General features: G+C 49.2%; 1 protein-coding gene across 2 annotated transcripts in view; it reads left to right on the forward strand.

Annotated features, from left to right (window-relative positions):
* LOC139682186 (opioid-binding protein/cell adhesion molecule homolog) overlaps positions 1-19177 on the forward strand; it is a 296123-nt gene extending 276946 nt beyond the window's left edge. For both annotated transcript variants that reach the window (XM_071576261.1, XM_071576260.1), the window contains 5 exons: positions 2843-2968; positions 3201-3335; positions 3415-3535; positions 4207-4358; positions 16324-19177. In XM_071576261.1, the coding sequence (XP_071432362.1) occupies positions 2843-2968; positions 3201-3335; positions 3415-3535; positions 4207-4358; positions 16324-16424 (635 nt within the window). In that variant the 3' untranslated portion in view covers positions 16425-19177. The remainder of the gene's footprint in view (positions 1-2842; positions 2969-3200; positions 3336-3414; positions 3536-4206; positions 4359-16323) is intronic.
* Positions 19178-21346: the final 2169 nt, after the last annotated feature.

A 21346-nucleotide genomic window follows, 5' to 3' on the forward strand; every position in this document is an offset into this window, starting at 1 on the left:
CACGCCTGGGCCCCGATGGAGAGCACGAATCGGTGCATCGCGCGGTTCAGGTCTCGAGTGGTAAAGGAAGGAGATAAATCACAGGCTTATTGTTATTGAATTTAGTGGCATCGCTTTCACATTCAATTTCTCTCACCGGCTTTCCAAACAAACAAGAAATTACAGTGCAAATGTATTTTTTGGCTTACCAAACCTTCTGCATTAACTTCCCCGTGATTAATATTACACGGGGTTGCCGAAATCCTCCGCGGGCTGCTCGTCGCTCCCACGAGGCCGTGTCGCTCCTCGCTTCCTCTGGATTTATTCTGTATTCAATTTGCTTGTAGTTTTAGACTTTTACAAGGAAGGTGGGACTAGGGATGAGGGGAGGGGTGGAGATGGTGTTCTGCCCTATTGCTTTTCCCCCAGCAGCTGTAGGGGCAGAGGGAGAGAAATACAGAGAACCAAAGGTAATTCAGGGAAAGGAGGCTGTCAGCAGGTAAAAGGCTAGGAACAGTGTCCACAGTCATGCTGGAGGGCTGTGAGGTATTATCAGGGCTGCCTGACCCAGAAGGGGAACAAGAGGGTTTATAGAGGATGGAGAGCATTTGAACTCTGTGCCCAGCACCGTTTTCAAGCTGTCTCCACCTTGAGTCAAGGCAGCTCTGGTGGGATGTGCATGTCAGGGCAACCTTGCCTGTGCCTTGGCTATACCTGCCTCATGGTATTTACATGGCATGACTGCAGTTTGGGTTAATCCACACAGTCGTGTTTGCCACTAAACTCACCCTGCCTGCATCCCTGCATGGTCCCAGCTCCCATCTGCTTCTCCCTTAAGATTAAGTCCTCCCAAAGCAAAGGCAGTGCATCCTTGAGATGCCGTCCTTGACAGCCCAGTTGGTGGGATCTATAAAAATGTAATCAAGGTCCTCAGATGTCCTTCTCCAAGTCCTGGTAACCTCATAGGCAACGATTGCTTGTCGCAGCAGGTTATCGAGCGGGTGGGGTCTCCACGCTGTCCGTGAGTGTCCCTCCACTGTACATCCCTGCAACTCTTCAGGGCATTCCTGATTGGATTAGGGCAGGCAGTGACACTGGGGGGGTTGGGAAGTGCTGTTCCCCAGTGTGGCACCTACTGGCATGTCTGTGTCAGCATCCTTTGCTAAGGGATGGGCTTTCAGGCTGATGTGTGCATGTGTGTGGCTTGGGGTTTTCCGAATGGGAGCACTGGGACCATAGTGGTTATAAGTAGTGGTAATTTTTTTCCACAAGAATGAAAGTATTTCTGTGCCTGGGAAGGGGGGCAGGCTCACAGCTCTGTCCAGAGCACCTGTTTCTGTGTGTACTTGTGGTTTGGGAATCAGGGAAAGGGATGTCAGCCATGAACTGGAGAGGGTTGGGAGGGCAAGGAGAGAATGATGACCATGATTTTGCTAGTGCTCTGCATCACTTACCATCACTTTAGTCCAGCTCCATGGCATGTCTAGGCAGGAGCACACAGGGGAGAGACAGGCTGCCATATGGAACAGGGTCCACTAATAGTGCTGCTGTCTTTAACCAAAACTGCTCACGAGGAGGGCTGGTTTGCGGGCTCATGAACAGCTGAAAAATGTCCAGTTGTGGGAAGGCTTGTCCTAAATGTTCTTGTGGTTTCAGATGTTCCTGGTACCAATTTGAGATGCTGTTACGGGAGGGGAGAGGTACAAGGCTGGTGGTAATAAGGGGTAATGTCCTCTCCTTGTCTGAGTGAGGAAGGGCCATTTGCAGCCTTCCCAGAGCTCGTAGTGTCTGCGCTGTTGGAGTTGGCCGGCTCTGCTCCGAGCGTTAACTACATTTTCCAGCAGTCGCCGGCACACACTTTTCATTTTTGGATTGCTGCTTTCCCCTGAAGGACTCAGACAATCTCCCTCTGCTATAACAGACTGTACTTCTATATTAATGTGTCAAGTTGCTGGGAAATTTACTGCTTTGCAGAAGCCATAGGGCTGCAGAGACTGTGCCGCATCTTTGCCGTGACTTGTCCCACTGTGCCGCCTCTCCTGCTCTGGGAGAGAGGAGAACCTCCCCAGGGGTGTGAGGAAAGCCTCCCTAGGGGTGTGAGGAGAGCTGGGCAGCCCTTACATCCCCTTCCAGTCTGTGCTGGTGTCAGCCATGGTGGGTTTCAGGTGATCATGCTGGAATCCCAGTGCTGTGGGAGAGCCCTGGGTGCAAGGGTTGGGCGTGTGATGTCACTTCAGCTGGGGCTCCTGGCATGTCATGTGCTTGGGGAGGGGGCACAGGGCATAATTTCTGGCATTGTAGGTATGGTGTTTAGTTTGGGGAGGGTTGTTTTGTATGGCATCACTCCCTCCCTGGGGTGCAGACCCTTTTGGGGGCTGTGTCCAACAGCCCAGAGCACCAGGAAGCAGCATCGGTGAACAGGCTTTAATTGCTTTTTGCCATGGCTGGGGATATTTATAGGAGCAGAGATTGCCAAGTTATTTATTAAATGGAGTATCTGGGGATAGAGGAATATAAATCACCGTGGCCGGTATTGAATGGAGCAGACGCTCAGTAATTTAAACAGCTTTAATAAATATGCTAAAATATGAGCCTTGTTGCAGACCATAATGAGAGCTGGTTATCAGGGTCTGGGCCGTGCAACGGTGGGGCTGGCACAGTGAGTGGACCCCTCCTTGCCTTGGATTTGTGCTCAGCTCCAGTCCAGGATACCAATTTGAAGATGTGGAGTTGGCGACTGGACAGGGTGACAGGGTGGACACCTATGGCCTGCTATGGAACAGGTCTCATGGCTGGATCCTCCTAGCAGAGCCTGGTGAGGTGGTGTGTTGATGGTGTCTTTGGTGGTCTTTGTGTCTTGCAGTGCCCCCCCAGATTGTGAACATCTCATCGGACATCACCGTGAACGAGGGCAGCAGCGTGACCCTCATGTGCCTGGCCTTCGGGAGACCGGAGCCCACCGTCACGTGGCGGCACCTCTCTGGGAAAGGTGAGACCATGCTTGAGCCTCCTGGCTCTGAGGAGGGGTCTTGCTGGCCTGTATGGGGTGGATGGATGTCCCCATAGAGGCGGCTGGGGTGGCACTGAGGTCAAGTGTTGTCCCAAGCTTTCTTGCAAAGGGGATGACAGATGCCCAGGTAGGGGGTGTTGGGGAGGGCATGGATGCAGGGGAGGTCCTGGTGTTGTGGGTGATGGTGCCATGTGTTCAATAAATCTCCCAGGGCAGGGCTTTGTGAGTGAAGACGAGTACCTGGAGATCACGGGCATCACGCGGGACCAGTCCGGGGAATACGAGTGCAGCGCCGTCAATGACGTGGCTGTCCCGGACGTGCGGAAAGTCAAAGTCACCGTCAACTGTGAGTGCAGGGGATGGGGGGATTGTGGTGGGGTGGGTGCACATGGCCCAGTGTGACACACAGCACTCTGTCTCCACAGACCCACCCTACATCTCGAATGCCAAGAACACGGGCGCCTCGGTGGGCCAGAAGGGCATCCTGCAGTGTGAGGCCTCAGCTGTCCCCGTGGCGGAGTTTCAGTGGTTCAAGGAGGACACCAGGTGAGGGACTGCAGAGGTGGAGGAAGATGAGGGGCAACCACAGCCTTGGGGCCAGAGGATGACGAATGGAGAGACAGAGGGAGGTGATGATGCCTGAGGGCATCATGGAGAAGAAGGCTGGGATCAACTCATTTTGGTGGGTCTAAGGGCTGAGGGAGTGCTCAGGGTTGTTTCTTCCGCGGGTGGTGGCTGTTGAACTTGAGTCAGGTTGATATGGGTTAAGGGATGGAAAGTATGATAGTGCATTTGTCTTGATGGGATGTGCAAATTCAGAGAGGGAACATGTGGGTGTGACCAGTGACAGGACCTGAGGGAATGGCCTGGAGCTGTGTCAGAGAAGGTTTAGGTTGGATATTAGAAAAATGTTCTTCACTCAGAAGGTGGTTGGGCACTGGAACAGGCTCCCCAGGGCAGTAGTCACACCACCAAGCTTGACAGAGCTCAAGGAGCATTTGGATGATACTCTGAGGCACATGGTGTGACTCTTGGGGATGGTCCTGTGCAGGGCTGAGAGTTGGACTCAGTGACCCTATGGGTCCCTTCCCACCCAGAACATTCTGTGATTATATTATATTGCTGGTGGGAAGCAAATGGGTGCCTGGGGAGGGGATGGATCTGTCCCAGAGCCCCAGCCCTGTGCTCTCAGCACCATCACCCACATTTCCCTGCAGGTTACCAAACGGCCTGGAGGGTGTGCGGATCGAGAGCAAGGGCCGCCTGTCCACGCTGACCTTCTTCAACGTCTCGGAGAAGGACTACGGCAACTACACGTGCGTGGCCACGAACAAGCTGGGCAACACCAACGCCAGCATCATCCTGTATGGTAGGTGCTTGGTTTTTTGCAGTAAGGTGAGATGAGGAGGAGGAGGAATAAGAGAAGGAGGATGGAGAGGAGGAGGATGAAGAAGAGGAAGAGGAGGATGAAAAGGAAGAGTTTGAAGAGGAAGATGAAGAGGAGAAGAAGGCTGGTGGATGGCCAGTAATGGAGTGATGGAGCAGAGCTCTGCCTGTATTTGGTGTTCCTGGTCCACTGAGGTGCAAAAGCCCCGGGCAGTGAGGTTCTACCAAGAGGACACTTCAGAAGATGAGATCTGTGTCAGTCCGATGCAGGGTGCACAGCAGAGTTGGCCAGCAGTTGGCTGAGCCATGACATTGCTGAAGCAGAGCTGTGAGGAGGGGGCCCTGCCCAGGTGAGCACACACTCTGGGTGTGTGGGGTGGGATTTTTCCCATGTTTTCTACTGGCAGGGAAAATCAGTAATTATGTTGTACTGGTAGTAGGACAGGTGACACTGGCCACGGTGGGTGTTCATGTCATGCCCTTGTGATGAGGGCAGGAAGATATTTGAGGAGTGGTGGACTGGACAGTTGTCACTGAGGAAGGTGATGTGTACCTGTGGCATGTCCCTGTGGCATTCTCTCAAGCTGGGATGGGGCTGTCATGATGCAAAGGTAGACATCAGGAGCCTGCCTTCCCAGCAGGGCTCTGGCATTAGAGAGAAGGTGGAGTCAGGCAGCAGATTCAGGGAGGTGTGGAGAGGGAGGAGAGTGTCTATGCCAGATGGACTTTGGCAGCATCAGGTGCACAGTGGGAGCAAAGCTTTGCACTGTGGTGGGGGCCTGGGGAGTGTTTGGTGATGTGGCTTTGGTTGCGGGGCTTTGGCAACACCCACATGGCTGTAGGGGTTTTGGCTCCAGTCTGTTCTGTTGTGTTCTATACAGTTGTGTTTAGGTGTGGTGTGTGGTAATCTGTGGTGTTGGGTTAGGGGCTGGTTCTATCCTTTCTCTTCTAATAAATTCTCCTCTCCACTGCCCTGATTTGTACTCTTTGGGACAAGGCTCTGGGGTGTATTTCCTCTCCTGTTCTGCTCTGTTCTCTCATGTTTTAATCAATGAGGTGATTTCTGGCATGTCCTGGTCTGTTGTGTTCTATCCTGCTGAATGGGCCAGTTGAGCTCTGTTGGGATGGGACCTGCTGTGGGTTTGTCTTCCATCCCGATCTGGTGTGTGCAGTGGCCTTTGGGCAGCAAAGGGTGGTGTGGGGGCAGGAGGGTGGTCCTGCATGGCAGAGCTCCTGCAGGTGACACCAGTGGTCTCAAGGCCCTGGAGTTTGTATCTGGCAGCTTCTCCCTCTGTAGTATCACTGAATGGTTTGGACTGGAAAAGCCCTCTGAGAGTCCAACCCCCAGCACTGCCAAGGCCACCACTAACCCATGTCCCCAAATGCCACATGTTTTCGAACACTTCCAATGAAGAAAATTTCTCCTAATATTCAATTAATATAATGTAATGTAATATCATACAGATTATTCATAATACAAGCATATATATTACATAGATATAGTAATAGATTCTCTATATGACTAATAATTACAGTTTAATAATAATGTTGGTATATGTTATTATATATCAGTGTATAATTATTATATATTCTATATACCCATGTAATTTATATATTATTTAAATTACAGTATATCTACTAGGTATTATTTATATGGGTAGTAAAATATTTGACATAATCTGTTTTCAGGAATTTTTCCTTCTCTCAGCATTTAATGTTGCTTTTTACAGCACAGCAATCCTCTCATGCAGATTATTAATTGATACTAACATGCAAAGAAAACAAAATTTCACCTTGTTTTAATAAATTAATCCCCAAAATAGGTCCAACAAGCTGAAGTGAAGTACATTAGAGGTGATTCCATAGCTGACAAAGCAAAGATATTAAAAAAAAATCCATAAAAAGTGAGTTTAACCAACTCTCCCTGCCTTGTAGCAACTCCTGTTAGTAATGGTATATTCCTTGAAATACTAATACTCCTTTACTCCTTGTTTTATATAAGGAAGAGTAGGAAGTGCCGGGTCCTGCACTTTGGCCACAACAACCCCCTGCAGCGCTCCAGGCTGGGCACAGAGTGGCTGGAGAGCAGCCAGGCAGAGGGACCTGGGGGTACTAATTGACAGGAAGCTCAACATGAGCCAACAGTGTGCCCAGGTGGCCAAGAAGGCCAATGGGATCCTGTCCTGTATCAAAAATAGCGTGACCAGCAGGACCAGGGCAGTGACCCTTCCCCTGGACTCTGCCTTGGGGAGGCCACACCTTGAGTGTTGTGTTCAGTTCTGGGCCCCTCAGTTCAGAAAGGACATTGAGGTGCTGGAGCGGGGCCAGAGAAGAGCAACGAGGCTGGAGAAGGGACTGGAGCACAAGTGCTGTGGGGAGAGGCTGAGGGAGCTGGGGGTGTTCAGCCTGGAGAAGAGGAGGCTCAGAGGTGACCTCAGCACTGTCTGGAACTGCCTGAAGGGAAGTTGTGGCCAGGTGGGGGCTGGTCTCTTCTCCCAGGCACTCAGCAATAGGACAAGGGGGCACGATGGGCTCAAGCTCTGCCAGGGGAAACTGAAGTTGGAGATCAGAAAAAACTTCTTTGCAGAGAGAGTGCTCAGGGATTGGAATGGGCTGCCCAGAGAGGGGGTGGATTCCCCATCCCTGGAGGTTTTTCAGCTGAGCTTGGCCGTGGCACTGAGTGCCATGATCTGGTAAAGGGACTGGAGTTGGACCAAGGGTTGGACTCGATGATCTCAGAGGTCTTTTCCAATCCAATCGATTCTGTGATTCTATGAAAATATTTATTAGTAAGACAGCAAGAAATCTAGAAAGCAAAAGTTAAAACTGAAAATATCCCATTAGTTTTCACATGGTTATTTACCTGCACCAAGACTGAAGCTTGTATTTGTTTTTCAAAGGATATTGGCACATCCTCTGGATGTTGCTGTGTGAACACCCAGCATACCTAAAGCTGTTTTAGTTTCATAACTTTTAATGGAGAAAAAGGAAAACATTCTCATTTGATTTTCCCCCCATCTTCCATGTGTATATTGAGTGAAACACTGGAGCAGTGAGGAGCAGGCCATGGAGTGGGCTCAGGGAGGAATTGAAGCAGGTGGGATTCTATCCCTCCTCTAGGATTGCGCTTTTTTCATTTTGTGAACATGTTGAGAAATTCAACAGCTTGTCAGTCAAACTGCAGCTTCTTGGAAACACAGGGGAGAGTGGAAAAGATGAGCTGTGTGGGGAGTTCTCTTTGGGTATGTGCGTGGTGTTTCTTGGACAGTCTCTACCAGCCTTTGCCAAAGGGGACGGGAGGACAAATGGTTGGAAGTCTGCTAATTTTTTTGTTAAAATTTTAGTGTCTGGCTTCACTTTTTGGTGAGCACACAGCATTTTTTACTTGCTATCTATATCTAGAGATAGGGGGGAGAAAAACTACCCAAACCTGGCCCTTTATATTTCTTAGGTGAAATCCCCCATTCCAAAATGGGAGCTCTTGGACCTTTTATTGGTCCTTTCCATTGAAGGTATATTGGAATAAAGAGAGGTGTAAATGTTTTATAAAAGATGCCATCTGCATTTTTCCAGTGTTTGTGGTTTCATTTCTGTTCTGTAATATATATGTGCCTGATGATTTAGATGAGTTAGCTGTATATAAGTTAAGTGTTAGATGTGATTTAAACCAATTATTTTATGGAATAGATAAAATCTTCCATGCTTTATTGTGCACTCTCTTAAGAATCAGCAGCTTCAGACTAAATACATAAAAGCAAGGGAAAGCAATTATGTCTTTAAGAATAAGTGCTCTGATTCAATATTTAAGGGACTGCTTGACTTAAAACACTTAAAACACTAGTGATACAATCCCAGAATGGCTTGGGTTGGAAGAGTTCTTAAAGCTCATCCTATTCCACCCCCTGCCATGGGCAGGGACACCTTCCACTATCCCAGGTTGCTCCAAGCCCTGTCCAACCTGGCCTTGGACACTTCCAGGGATGGGGCAGCCACCCTGTGCCAGGACCTCACTACAAATGATTACAGTTTTGCAAAAAACTAGAATTAGTGCAAAATTTATGCAAAAAAAAAAAAAAGAAATAGCATCTTTGTCTTGTTCACCCATTGCTGTGCAGTCTTTGTGGTTTGAATGTTTTTGTGTATTTTTTTGGAGCGCACAAACCAGTAAATGGACAAGCCCATGAGATATTGCAAGTGGAATATGAGATATTACAAGTAGAAATCAGTGAGGAGAGGAGAAGGGGGCAGTGCTGTTTTCAGGGAGTGTAAGTCTGAACCAGATCTTTGTACAGGAGAGAAAGTAATTACCCCACATCTATTTCTGTGCATTACAGCAACTTGGAAGGGCACGAGCAAAAGCTCTTTTGTGTCTGCCACCAGCACTGCTTTTCAGGTCAAGAGAGCAGCTCACACCTCATTTCATCATTCTGCAAGTTGCCATCTGCCATTATTAATACCCCACAAGAAGTCTGAAATGTGTAAGCTCCAAAGTGCTTCCACAGAGCCTGGGAATCAGGATCCCCAGGGTTATTTTGCTTCTGGAATCTGGCTGACATCTCCGAGGTCGGTGGTGACACACAGCTGCAGCCAGCCAGGCTGGGATTGGTGGAGGGCACAGAAGCTGTTGGGTGGGGAATTTCAAAGGCTTCCATGCTTTCTGGTCAACAATAAAATTATCTTTTCCTGTTAATTAAGTGTAATACACTGTGTGAATGCTTTGGGGGGAGCAGGGCAGAGGTACCTTGGGGGAATGGCTGAGCAGAGTTGGTGCTCGGTGGCTCCCTGGGCTGGGCCATCCCTCTCTGCAGCATCTTCTGCTCCAGGCACTCCTCAGGAAATAGAAACTCTGCTCTGGACACAGCCTGGGAGGGCTGGGAGTGTTCACCTGGAGAAGCGAAGACTCTGGGCAGACCTTAGAGCCTCTTCCAGGGTCTAAAGGGGCTCCAAGAGAGGTGGAGATTGGTAACTCTACCCACCTCTCTGGTAGCCTCTTGAGGTAGTAGAAGGTCCCAAAAGGTCTCCTGGGAATCTTCTAGAGGCTGAAAACACCCCCAGCAATCCCAGCTTGTCTCCAGACCAGAGCTGTTCCAGCCCTTGGAGCATCTTCTTGGCCTCTCAGCAGGTGCTGCAGCAGCTCTGATTCCTTCCTGTATGGGGGCCTCAAATCTGGATATTCCATACTTTTGATTCATATTTTTGAGCTGTCTGGTCAGGCACAGGATCTTGCTATGGAAAGGTGGCAAAAGAAAAATCCATAATTGTCCACCAAGGAAGTCCTGATTATCTCCAGTCATAGTGTCAGAGGAACCATTTAGAAGTCAGCCATGCAGAGAGCCAGACCCATCATTCTTCTCTGGATACAGCTATCTTTATCCAATAAAATGAATATAAAATGAAACAAAATGAAATAAAAAAAAGAATAAAATAATAAAACATCCTTGGGTTCAGCTGGGGGGAAACTTAAGTAAAAATTAAAACTCAATTTCACAGGGAAAAATGGTCACAAAATTCACAGCTCTTTAAATATTATTTTAAACCTGGATCTTCTGCTTCTTACTAGTACACAGAAATTTTTAGTTTTCCTTACACTGGGATGTTTTCCACCAAATAAATGTTTCTTTTGTGGGATGATGCTTAGCATGGTCAACAATGTAGTTCCAAAGGGGAGAGTCCAAGTCAAACAGAGTATGTCAGAAATCCACACCAGAGAGTGGAAAGGCTGGATGGACATTCCATGAGGAGAAGCAGCCACCTCTCCTTGAATTAAAAAAGATGTGAATATTAAAGCTTGAAAAAAAATAATCTAGTATTCATCATAAGAGCATTCTGAAAGAGAAGGCATCAGGGAACAGACCAGAGTGGGAGGCATGGGATTCAAGTGTGAAACTATGGAAAATTGTACACATTACTTGGCCTAAGTGGTTGATGTCAGGTAACATCAGTGTGGTCCCCAAAGAGTTTCACCCTGACTAACCCAAATGACCAATAGTAACCCAAAATTCTAGTTGGTTGGGGATACCTGAGGTCAAACTCAGTCTCTACAGAGCACTTTGGAGGTTACTTTAGGTCAAAGAATCTGCCTTTTGGGGTTACTATAGGTCATTGGGGTTACTTGAGGTCAAAGAATCAGCCTTTTGGGGTTACTATAGGTCATTGGGGTTACTTGAGGTCAAAGAATCAGCCTTTTGGAGTTACTATAGGTCATTGGGGTTACTTGAGGTCAAACTCACTTTCTGCAGAGAACTTTGGGGTTACTTTAGGTCAAAAAAATCAGCCTTTTGGGGTTACTATAGGTCATTTGGGTTACTTGAGGTCAAAAAATCAGCATATTGAGGTTACTATAGGTCATTGGGGTTACTTGAGGTCAAACTCACTTTCTACAGAGAACTTTGGGGTTACTTTAGGTCAAAGAATCTGCCTTTTGGGGTTACTATAGGTCATTGGGGTTACTTGAGGTCAAAAAATCAGCATATTGAGGTTACTATAGGTCATTGGGGTTACTTGAGGTCAAACTCACTTTCTGCAGAGAACTTTGGGGTTACTTTAGGTCAAAAAATCAGCATTTTTGGGTTACTATAGGTCATTGGGGTTACTTTAGGTCAAAGAATCAGCCTTTTGGGGTTATTATAGGTCATTGGGGTTACTTGAGGTCAAACTCGATCTCTGCAGAGCATTTTGGGGTTACTTTAGGTCAAAGATTTAGCATTTTGGGGTTATTGTAGGTCACTGGGGTTACTTGAGGTCAAAGAATCAGTCTTTTGGGGTTACTATAGGTCATTGGGGTTACTTGAGGTCAAACTCACTTTCTGCAGAGCACTTTGGGGTTACTTTAGGTCAAAGAATCAGCCTTTTGGGGTTACTATAGGTCATTGGGGTTACTTGAGGTCAAACTCACTTTCTGCAGAGCACTTTGGGGTTACTTTAGGTCAAAGAATCAGCCTTTTGGGGTTACTATAGGTCATTGGGGTTACTTGAGGTCAAAAAATCAGCATATTGAGGTTACTATAGGTCATTGGGGTTACTTGAGGTCAAACTCACTTTCTGCAGAGCACTTTGGGGTTACTTTAGGTCAAAAAATCAGCCTTTTGGGGTTACTATAGGTCATTGGGGTTACTTGAGGTCAAAAAATCAGCATATTGAGGTTACTATAGGTCATTGGGGTTACTTGAGGTCAAACTCACTTTCTGCAGAGAACTTTGGGGTTACTTTAGGTCAAAAAATCAGCATTTTTGGGTTACTATAGGTCATTGGGGTTACTTTAGGTCAAAGAATCAGCCTTTTGGGGTTATTATAGGTCATTGGGGTTACTTGAGGTCAAACTCGATCTCTGCAGAGCATTTTGGGGTTACTTTAGGTCAAAGATTTAGCATTTTGGGGTTATTGTAGGTCACTGGGGTTACTTGAGGTCAAAGAATCAGTCTTTTGGGGTTACTATAGGTCATTGGGGTTACTTGAGGTCAAACTCACTTTCTGCAGAGCACTTTGGGGTTACTTTAGGTCAAAGAATCAGCCTTTTGGGGTTACTATAGGTCATTGGGGTTACTTGAGGTCAAACTCACTTTCTGCAGAGCACTTTGGGGTTACTTTAGGTCAAAGAATCAGCCTTTTGGGGTTACTATAGGTCATTTGGGTTACTTGAGGTCAAAAAATCAGCATATTGAGGTTACTATAGGTCATTGGGGTTACTTGAGGTCAAACTCACTTTCTACAGAGAACTTTGGGGTTACTTTAGGTCAAAGAATCTGCCTTTTGGGGTTACTATAGGTCATTGGGGTTACTTGAGGTCAAAGAATCAGAATTTTGGGGTTATTATAGGTCACTCGGGTTACTTGAGGTCAAACTTGATCTCTGCAGAGCACTTTGGGGTTACTTTGGGTCAAAGAACTAGCCTTTTGGGGTTCCTGTACGTCATTGGGGTTACTTTTGGTCCATTTCCATCTTTAGGGACCGTGCTGGGCTTTGCTGAGTTCAGCCAGTTTGAATTTGGGGTTAGTTTGTGTCACTTACTCCAGTGTTGTGTCCAGACTTGACCCTGAGGCTGTGTCCCTGTCAAGCCTCCTCCTCTTATGTTTCCTACCACGGAGCCCCCATGTTCTGTTGCTCTGTCACTCTGGGGTCCCATGGTGGCTGTCATGTGAGTCCCACCCTCACCCCATCTTGCCTGGTGCCTTTGAGTTCTTTGGCACCATGAGTTGCTCATGATGAGCTCCCTGACCCTCCCCTCTCTCCACTGCCCTCTCCTGGCTGTGCCCCCTGACTCTGCCATGCCCATGTCCTTCTTTGCTTTCTGCACAGGAGCTCCTCCTGCATCCAGCTTTAGTAGGAGAAGATGTAGATACTGACCACCTGGAGCTGAACAAAGTTCTCCAGCTCTGTCTCTTCTGGCTCCTGAATTTCTGTGTCCCTCTGTCCATTCCCACCTTTACCTTCACCTCTAGCACGTGAAGATTTGAGGAAATACCAAAAAGACACCAACACTGTTTCAAACTTTAAACAAGTCTTTACTAGACTGACAATCAGTAACAGCACAGATCACCCAGGGTTAGGCCTTAATCATCCTCAACACACACGTAAATGATTAGTCTTCAATAAACTTGTTCTAAATCAGCCAGAAGTCTCAAATAGGGGAGTGCTGGTAGGAGGGGGCAGCAGTTGTGCTGTGGGGCTGTGGTTTGTGAGCTGTTGAAGTGAGAGGCAAGAGCTTCTTTCACTTTGTGCTGTTGAATGTTGGAGCTGAAATAGGAAAAGAGACCTTTTAAAGGTCACCTAGTCCAACCCCTCTGCAATGAGTAGGGACAGTCCTTCTTGAAGGACCATATGTTTACCTGATGGAAAATGTCAGGAAAAATCTCATCCTGGGGATGGTGCCAAGACTTATTCTAGACATATATACCCTCAGACATGAGTCACTGGATAGGCTTCCCCCCAGCCGGTCCCCAAGACTTCCTTATGTCTTCAGACGTGAAGAATTGGACAGACTTTCCCTCACTAATTGCTGTTGTGGACCATGAGAAGTGAAGAGCAGCTGTTGTCTTTTCCTGAGCCCTCCTGGAAAGAGGGGCTTCAGCAGCACCGTGGGTGTGGGCACATTCCCATTTGTCATGAGTCCTGAAATTGAAAAGCAGAGAGAGAGAGGTTCTAAGTTCTTCATGTCCATGTGTCTTTGTCTCTCCTGGAGAAAGGTGAATGTTGTCTGGAATTGGGAGTATGGAAGTGGAAGGCATGGGAATTATTTCCTGGGATGGAAAGGAGGGAAGAAAAGCAAGAAAAGCTATTTTTTGGTGCATGTGAAAGGAAAGGACTGCTTAGCTCTGTAAACATTTGAGCCATTCCTATGGCTCCCACTGGAGCTGGGACTGTCTCCAACACAGGCTAAAGAACCCCAGTCATTATTACACCCACTGATTCCTTCTTATCATTATTAGACCCACAGATTCCATCTTATCATTGTATTCAAGAGCTCATGAGAGAATAAATCCCAGTCTTGCCATGTTTGCTTGAGTCCAGGTCTCAGAATCTAAGGTTGCCTTACGGGAAAGGAAGGAAATGGGGAGGAAAAAGGACACCAAATAAGAAGAGGAAAAATGAAAGCAAGCAACAATAAACAACTGCAATAATAAATAAGCTGAACAGGGGCAGCCAGAATCCACGTGCACTCACACCTCAATGCCCAGGTACAGGGGCTTTAGTAAAGCAGAGCCAAAATACTTTCTGGGAAGCTCAGCTGAGTTGCTGAGTTCCTCTCTCTGTCCTGGTGGGAGCCATCCTCCTCCAATCTAATGTGGCACTTCACAGGACACACAGGAGGCACATGATGAAGTGAAACATCTGCCTAAATTTCACAATCATCTCTAATTACTCCTTTATTTTGTCCCGGTGTCTTCATTCTTGTATCTTCTGTAGAGGATCTTTACAATCGTTATAAGGCCAAGCTGTCTGACACCAGGATAAATTCTTTCTAACCAAAGAATACAGTTAAGAGAAAATATTTGGATTTTTTTTTCCAGTTATGACCCAGTATTTCAGTTTATTTCCTCTCTGACTTATCTATTTGGGAACTTTCCAACTCAACCAGAATGTGATTGCTTTAGGATAGATTATGAGATATCTAAAAAGCATCATTAAATCAAAGCCAATAACCAGCACAGAACTGTGAACCAGAAAACAGTAATGAGAATTAGTCACACATGAAAAATCCACTTCTATAGATAAAGGTATAGATAAACTGTTAGAGAAAAGTACACATTTAGCAGGATTTCAGCAGGTGTAAATACATAAAAGGTTAAGTCTAAGCAGTATTTAATATTAAATCTTCATAAATCTTCACTGTTTTTGTAGATTTGGTTGATGCACTGCCATAGTTAGAGGGGACAAAAAGAAAGAAGAGGGAGTAGCAACAGATCTGAGGGAAAACCAAGCTCAAAAGCCCTTTTCCATTCTCCCTGTAAGGCTCTACCTGCCTCTAACAAATAGCTGGGGGGTTCCACCTTTAATATCACGAGGTCTATTCAGCAAAGAAATGTCTGATTATGGCAGAGCAGTTCTACCCCTCTTGTATTATCATGTGCTCTTACAATCAATTTTATATGAGCATGGGCATGACACAACTTCTTGCTCATCACTCAATCTTCCCATCATTTTCTTTACCTTCTGGCAGGGCTTGGATTTAACGTCTTGGGCTCTCCTTTGCCTCTTCCTGAAATAAGATAAATGTTCACAAAAAATTCAGTAGATAAAAAGACAAGGAATGACACCAGCCTGCAGAATTTAGTGTAACCGCATATAATTTCAGAGAATCACAGAATGATTTCAGGTGGAAGAGGCTGCAGAAGCACTGGGGAGGGACTTCTGACAAGGGCATGAAGTGATAAGACAAGGGGGAATGGATTTAAACTGAAAGAGGTTGGGTCTAGATTGGATACTGAAAAGAAATTCTTCACTTTGAGGGTGTTGAGACCCTGGCACAGGTTGCCCAGAGAAGCTGTGGCTGCCCCATCCCTGGAAGTGTCCAAGGCCAGGCTGGACAGGGCTTGAAGCAACCTGGGATAGTGGAAGGTGTCCCTGCCCATGGCAAGGGGTGGAATGAGATGGGTTTCAAAGTCTTGAGAGCATACTCATAATTGGAGAAAAATCCCATTTACTTCACACTTCATCTATGCCCTGAGCTTTGATGCTAAGACAGCTCAGCACTTATTTCTCTGTATCTTCAGAACTGCCGTTTGTGTACTCAGACCTGTAACTTCCCAAAGTGCCTCTCCCCAGGCATAGGGAGTGCAGGCAGATCTGTGTCTGCTCCACTTCACTCACTCTGCTTGGCTGTCTCATTTCATCCTGACTGGCCCCTTGTGTGCTCTGCAGCCCAAATCGTTCTGAAATAACCACCCTCATCCAACAACAATCAACAAACGTCTGCTCCAGCCCACGAACCCGTATGATCAGCCTCCTTCTTGCCTGACTGCCAAGAAGCCCCCAGTGAAGTGACCCCAAAGCGCACCTGCGTACCTGAGACTCCACATCTGGACAGTGCCATCTCCTGGGCCAATGACCCTTTATTGCCGGTCACAAGTTGTGCCACTTCTGAGCACTGGGGTCTCTGATCTCAGTGGCTCTCACATGGCTGTTTGCATCAGAACTCTCCAAGGAGGGCAACCTCCAAGCATGGTGGGATGGACTGGCTCCTACCCAGGGCATCCTCTTCCTCAAAGAAGGACTTGCCACCCCAAAGTGTTCCTCAAGCTCTTTGCCTGCCTCCTCCACTCCTCCTCAATACCGACTGACAAACCCACCACCCCTCAAAGAGGGAGCACAACACCCTGTGTGAGCTAAGGGGTTGGGATGTGAAGGGGACAGGGAATTGCAGGGATAGTGGGGAGTTGGGTTCTCCTTCATGTTCTCCCATTGTCTCACCACTGACCTTAATGCTGTTCTTTCTTTTCTCCCCTGTCCAGGGCCCGGAGCGGTGCACGACGGTGGCAATGCAGCATCCCGGGTGGCCGCCGGCCTCTGCCTCTGGGCCACCCTCCTCGCTCGCCTCCTCCTCGACTTTTGATAAGGGAGCGGAGGGTCCCGGGAGGCCCCACCGCGCCTCTCCCCCGCCGTGGGCTCTGCCTGCCGCGCCGCCCGGGGACTCCTCTCCGTGGGCCGGGCGATGCGCCGGAGGACGGGCGGCGGTGCCGAGCGTCCGAGGATGGCCCCGTCTCCCACGTGCCGGGATCGTTCTCGCCGCCAGTTACGCTGTACAGACCCCACCACGTGCCACCAGACTGTCACCTGCCACTGCCACCCCCAGGGATGTGGCCTGGCATGGATGGTGCTCCTCATCTCCAACACGGGGCACATGGAGCCGTCGGGGTGGGTGCTGCCCAGAGCCTTCACCGGGGATGTCCGTCTCATCGTCTCACTAAGCCACCTATGCCCAAAAAGACCCCAAGGTTGAAGCCCCCTGGCTCTGCCTTCAGCCCTCTCTGTCCTGAATGTCAGTTCTTGTCGCCAAAGCTCCTCCCTAAGCACTCCCAATGTCACTGGCCTCCCACCATCTGCCTCTGCTCCTGACACACCGCTTGCTGGCCCTTTTGGAGAGGGTTACCTGACACAAGCAGTTGTCCTTCAAGGGTCATGCACTTCCCACTACTCTTTCTCCCAGCTAACATTGGACCCCTCTGCTTCCTGATAAACCCCCTCACCTTCCTGAGGGCACAAGGCTGCTCTCCCAGAAATGTGAGTCCTGGGGATGCTGCCAGCCCTCATGAGGACTAGAGCCTTCTCGCTGCATTGGACAGCCAGGTCATCACCCCTTCTTGGTCTGGATCCCTCCTGCTCTGCTGCTGCCCCCCTGATGGCAGGGGCTGCCCTGTGGCTCTCACCCTGATGCGCTGCCAGCACTTTCTGCAGAGGCTCCTCTGGGCTCGTTTTCCAAGCACTTTCCAACCTGCACATCAAAAGCACAGCACCACCAACACGGGGCAGAGGCTCCAAACAACACAATGAAACACCAGCTGACAAAGCCCTTCTGCTGCAGCTCTCACACCAGTGACCATCTGCATCTCTGCCTCTCTGAGACCCCTGAGCTGCAATGTCCTCACTCTGCCTTCTCTCATGCCCATCATGTGCCCCTGCCTGAGGAAAGTCTGATGTGTTTGACCCTGTGGAGGCAGCTCAGGCTGATAATTTGCTGTACTGGCACAGCAGGGACAGGAGTGGCTCTGATCCTCCCTGCTGTGACATGCCTGTGACACCAAAACAGTTTGCAGCCAGACTCTGCCCTCTGCTTCTTCCAGCCACTCTGTGAGCTGCTGGTGACTGTGCCACCTCCCTGCATATGGAATTGTGCTCCTGATGGCACCATGCAGCATGGACCCCCTCAGCTGGTACATTGTGGCAGTCCCAAGCCTTCCCAAAGCTCCATGGCCACCCAGAAATGCTTTGGGGCCACTGCCTGGATATGAACATTCTCATCCTGCTCCTGAAAAGTCACATCACACCAGACCCTATTCCTGTGACAGGGAGACTCAATTACAGCAAGGCACTGAGCAAGCACACAGAGCATCCCCTTTCCCGACCCTCCACCTCCCCGTGCCTTGTCCCTTCCTTCTCCCTCCATAAGTGAGATGACTTAAGAGCAGTGGCCACGCACACGCCGTCCTCCCCATGCAAACTCTGCTACTGCCAATCCTCCTGCTTTGTGTGGCTATGAGGAAGGTGGGGTGACAGTCCTTAGCACAAAAAATGGAAAACAACACCCCAAGCCAGAGGCCATGATGGGCCACCACTCCGTCCTCTATGCAGCTTTGCCAGTCTTCATCCCTGCTCTTAGTGGGCTTCCCGGGACCTGCTACAAAACTCTCAATGGATGTTCCCACACCCCATCCTGGATGTTCAACATGTACCATGGCTGATGGGCAAAAGCCCCCTGCCCTGAGGTGGGGGCTGCCCTGGTGCTGGCCTGACACGCTGGGTTACCTGATGGATGGGGATCCGGCACTGACTGGGTGAGTCCGCGTCCTGCGGTCCCTGCGGTGCTGCTCTGCATCTCCACTGGCATCCTGGGAAGATGGCACTGGCAGTGATCTGGGTCCTACTCCATGGCCCTGGGCATGTTTACTGAGCGGGGATGGCACCATCTTCAGCCAGCAACACGCACATCCTTCCCCAGGTGCCCGCTCCAACAGTACCCTTGGATGCAGGAGACACCTTGCCCTGATGCCTTCACTGGTCTGTTTTGCCCCACAACAGCCCCCTGCTGCCTCCCCATGCCCCTTCCTTGGTCAGCCCCCGAATTCTCTGTCCCTGCAGCAGAAATTCTGCAGAATCACAGGGTCAGAGGCCGTGGCATATCAGAGAGTGGCGGCGATGATGAGACACCACAACGCACACCGAGGCTGGCAGACCTGGCACCAGGGCTGCTCCCATCCTTCTCCTCCCCAGGTCAGGTGGGCTCCCCTGTCCTCTGCCAAGACGGCGTTCGACTTTGTCGTGCCATGTAACGTGCCATTGTGAGGAACGTGTTGGCTGTCTGAGGCTGACCCCACTGGGTGTCACACCCTCTTGTGACCACTGCTCTCCATGATTGGATGCCTAGGGGGTGGCTGGGCACCCAGGGTGGGGGCAGTGTGGCTCCTGGGTCTCTCCTGCTGACGGCCACAACGGCCAGTCTTGAGTTTCTGTCGATCATTGTATTCCAAGGGTGGCTATACTACCTGAGATTTGTGCATGTTACATTGTAGTTGTAACCTTTTCTAATTCGGCAAGAATAAGAGATGGTTGTGATTGTGCAGTGTATCAATAAAGTTTGACGAACTTTGTACCTTCGGGGCTTTGCTTCACGGACCTCACACACCCCAGAGAGGGATGTGGTGCTTGGCACCCTCTGTGCTGAGCCAGGAGGGCTCTAAAATGCCTGGCACCTGTAGTATCACCCAGTGCTTGGTTGGACCCTCTTTTGATCATCCTCTATGATGGTGACACTTTGAGCCCCACAGCTGGGGGCACGCTGCTGTTTGGGCCATCCCTCAGCCCTTCCATGCATCTCCCATGGGAATTCCACCCACTCCCATCCTCCATCTGCCAATGACAACGTACCTGTTGCAGAGCTGCTGTAGGGAAAGGACTGTCTTTGCTCTCATTGCTCACCTATGTCCAGCAGAAGCAGCTTGATCAGGGGCCTCTTGTCCATGAGTGAACCATTTGCAGCGTCTTCTCCATCATCTCGCAACAATGCTTGTCCTGACAGCTAAACCCACCCCTTTGAATAGACACCTCTCTGGATGATGCACTCCCAAGGCTGGTTTGCTACTGTTGTGATATGACAGTGCATGACAGACAAATTATCTTCGTCAAAGGACAAAGACTACGAGACCAGGACCAGATCTGCTGTGCCCCTCAGCATCTTCCTGACATGGCTGTAATCTCACCCTGAAACCACAGGGCTGGGAAGAAGCTGTGGGACCTGCTGCCAGGAGACTGGGGGCTGTAGGAATGTGTCAGACCCATCAGAGTATCACTCGCTTTGAGACCTCCCTTCACCTTCCCCAACTGGAAATGAAAAGTCCAGTCCCAAGAGTTTATCCTCAAACTGCACAAGAAGCCACCCTGCTGAGCAAACAGCTCCATCCTAGCATCACTGCAAGTTGCACATCAGGGACATTTCTGCTGTCCCCTCAAGTGACCCCTGCAGAAAGGTAAGTGCTTTCCAAAACCCAATGGCCTCCCCAGAAAAGGGATCTGGGAGGGGCAAACAACCCTGCCTGCTTTCCTCAATGTAATCTGCACTGAGTCCAGTATGGGTGATTACCATGGGAAACTCTGCTTTGAGCCTCTTTGAAAAATACTTACTGTTTCCCATCTTAAAATGCTGGTTCTGCTGGATACCCAGTGCTGGACCTGCCTTCACTAGAGGGAATTTCCTACACATGCACAAATACTCTGACTCACTCATGGCATATCCCAATGCCTTTACAGAGTACCAAGAAGGCAGTGCAGCTCCTTTCCACTGCAAGCCCAGCCCTGGGACACCTCTCCATTTCCCTTTCCCAGGTTGAGTGGGATTTTTCTCCATGGCCCTCAGCAATGCTCAACCTGTGCCTGAGGACAAGGACCTCAGCTGCCACATCCAGAGGGATGAAGGGCATATTTCAGGGCATGACCTCCATCCCTCCCCACCACCAAGAGACACCCTTAGCTATGTCAATAAATTGATACATAAATGCACCCATTGGGCCCCACCTCTCTTAACATCCTCTTTGTCACCTACAACACCAAAAAAGTTGTTACAATTACAGAGAGAAGGTGAGGGAGAGAGCCCCTTTGCCTCCATACTTATCCCTGGATCTCTCCCTGCATCCCCCAAGCACTGGGGCACTGCCAGTCCTACCAGGCTTGCTCTACTGTGGCTGGCTGGCGCAACCTGGGAGTCCCAAGACCTGCACAAAGACCAACACCATCTTCTCTGCCATTCTGCCACTGCTGCCTATGCCCAGCAGTCCTGTCCCCACACCCATGGTCCTTTGGGATGTGCCACAAAGCCTGAGCACAGTTCTTCCCCTTCCCTGCACTGGTATCACTCGGACACTGCCTGTCATGCCTTGAGGCAGTTCCTTGCCATCCCTTTTGCTCTCTCCCTCTTCTCTGAGCTCATCTCTTTGGTGACACATACTTATCAATAAAAAAACCACACAGAACTGTCCCGCCATCACTAACAATCAGCTTCTGATCCTACAAATGTGTGAGATGGCTTGAAGAAGCTGACACCCCGAGGCTGAGGATCCAACACGCTAAGCAAGCTGCCCATCACCAAAAACCCAAGACACCTACCAAGACAAGGCTCCACAGACAGCAAGTTTCACCTACACCCAAAGTCCATCTTGCCATGCTTTACCTGTACAGTGTTTCATGGAGGACCTGGTTTCCCACATCCATCTCACATCACTCTCTCCTTCCCACGTGGGATTTGCTTCAGCTGCTCCATGAGCATCC

The sequence above is a fragment of the Pithys albifrons genome, chromosome 23 (assembly GCF_047495875.1).
Source record: "Pithys albifrons albifrons isolate INPA30051 chromosome 23, PitAlb_v1, whole genome shotgun sequence".
NCBI classification, from domain to species: Eukaryota; Metazoa; Chordata; class Aves; order Passeriformes; family Thamnophilidae; genus Pithys; species Pithys albifrons.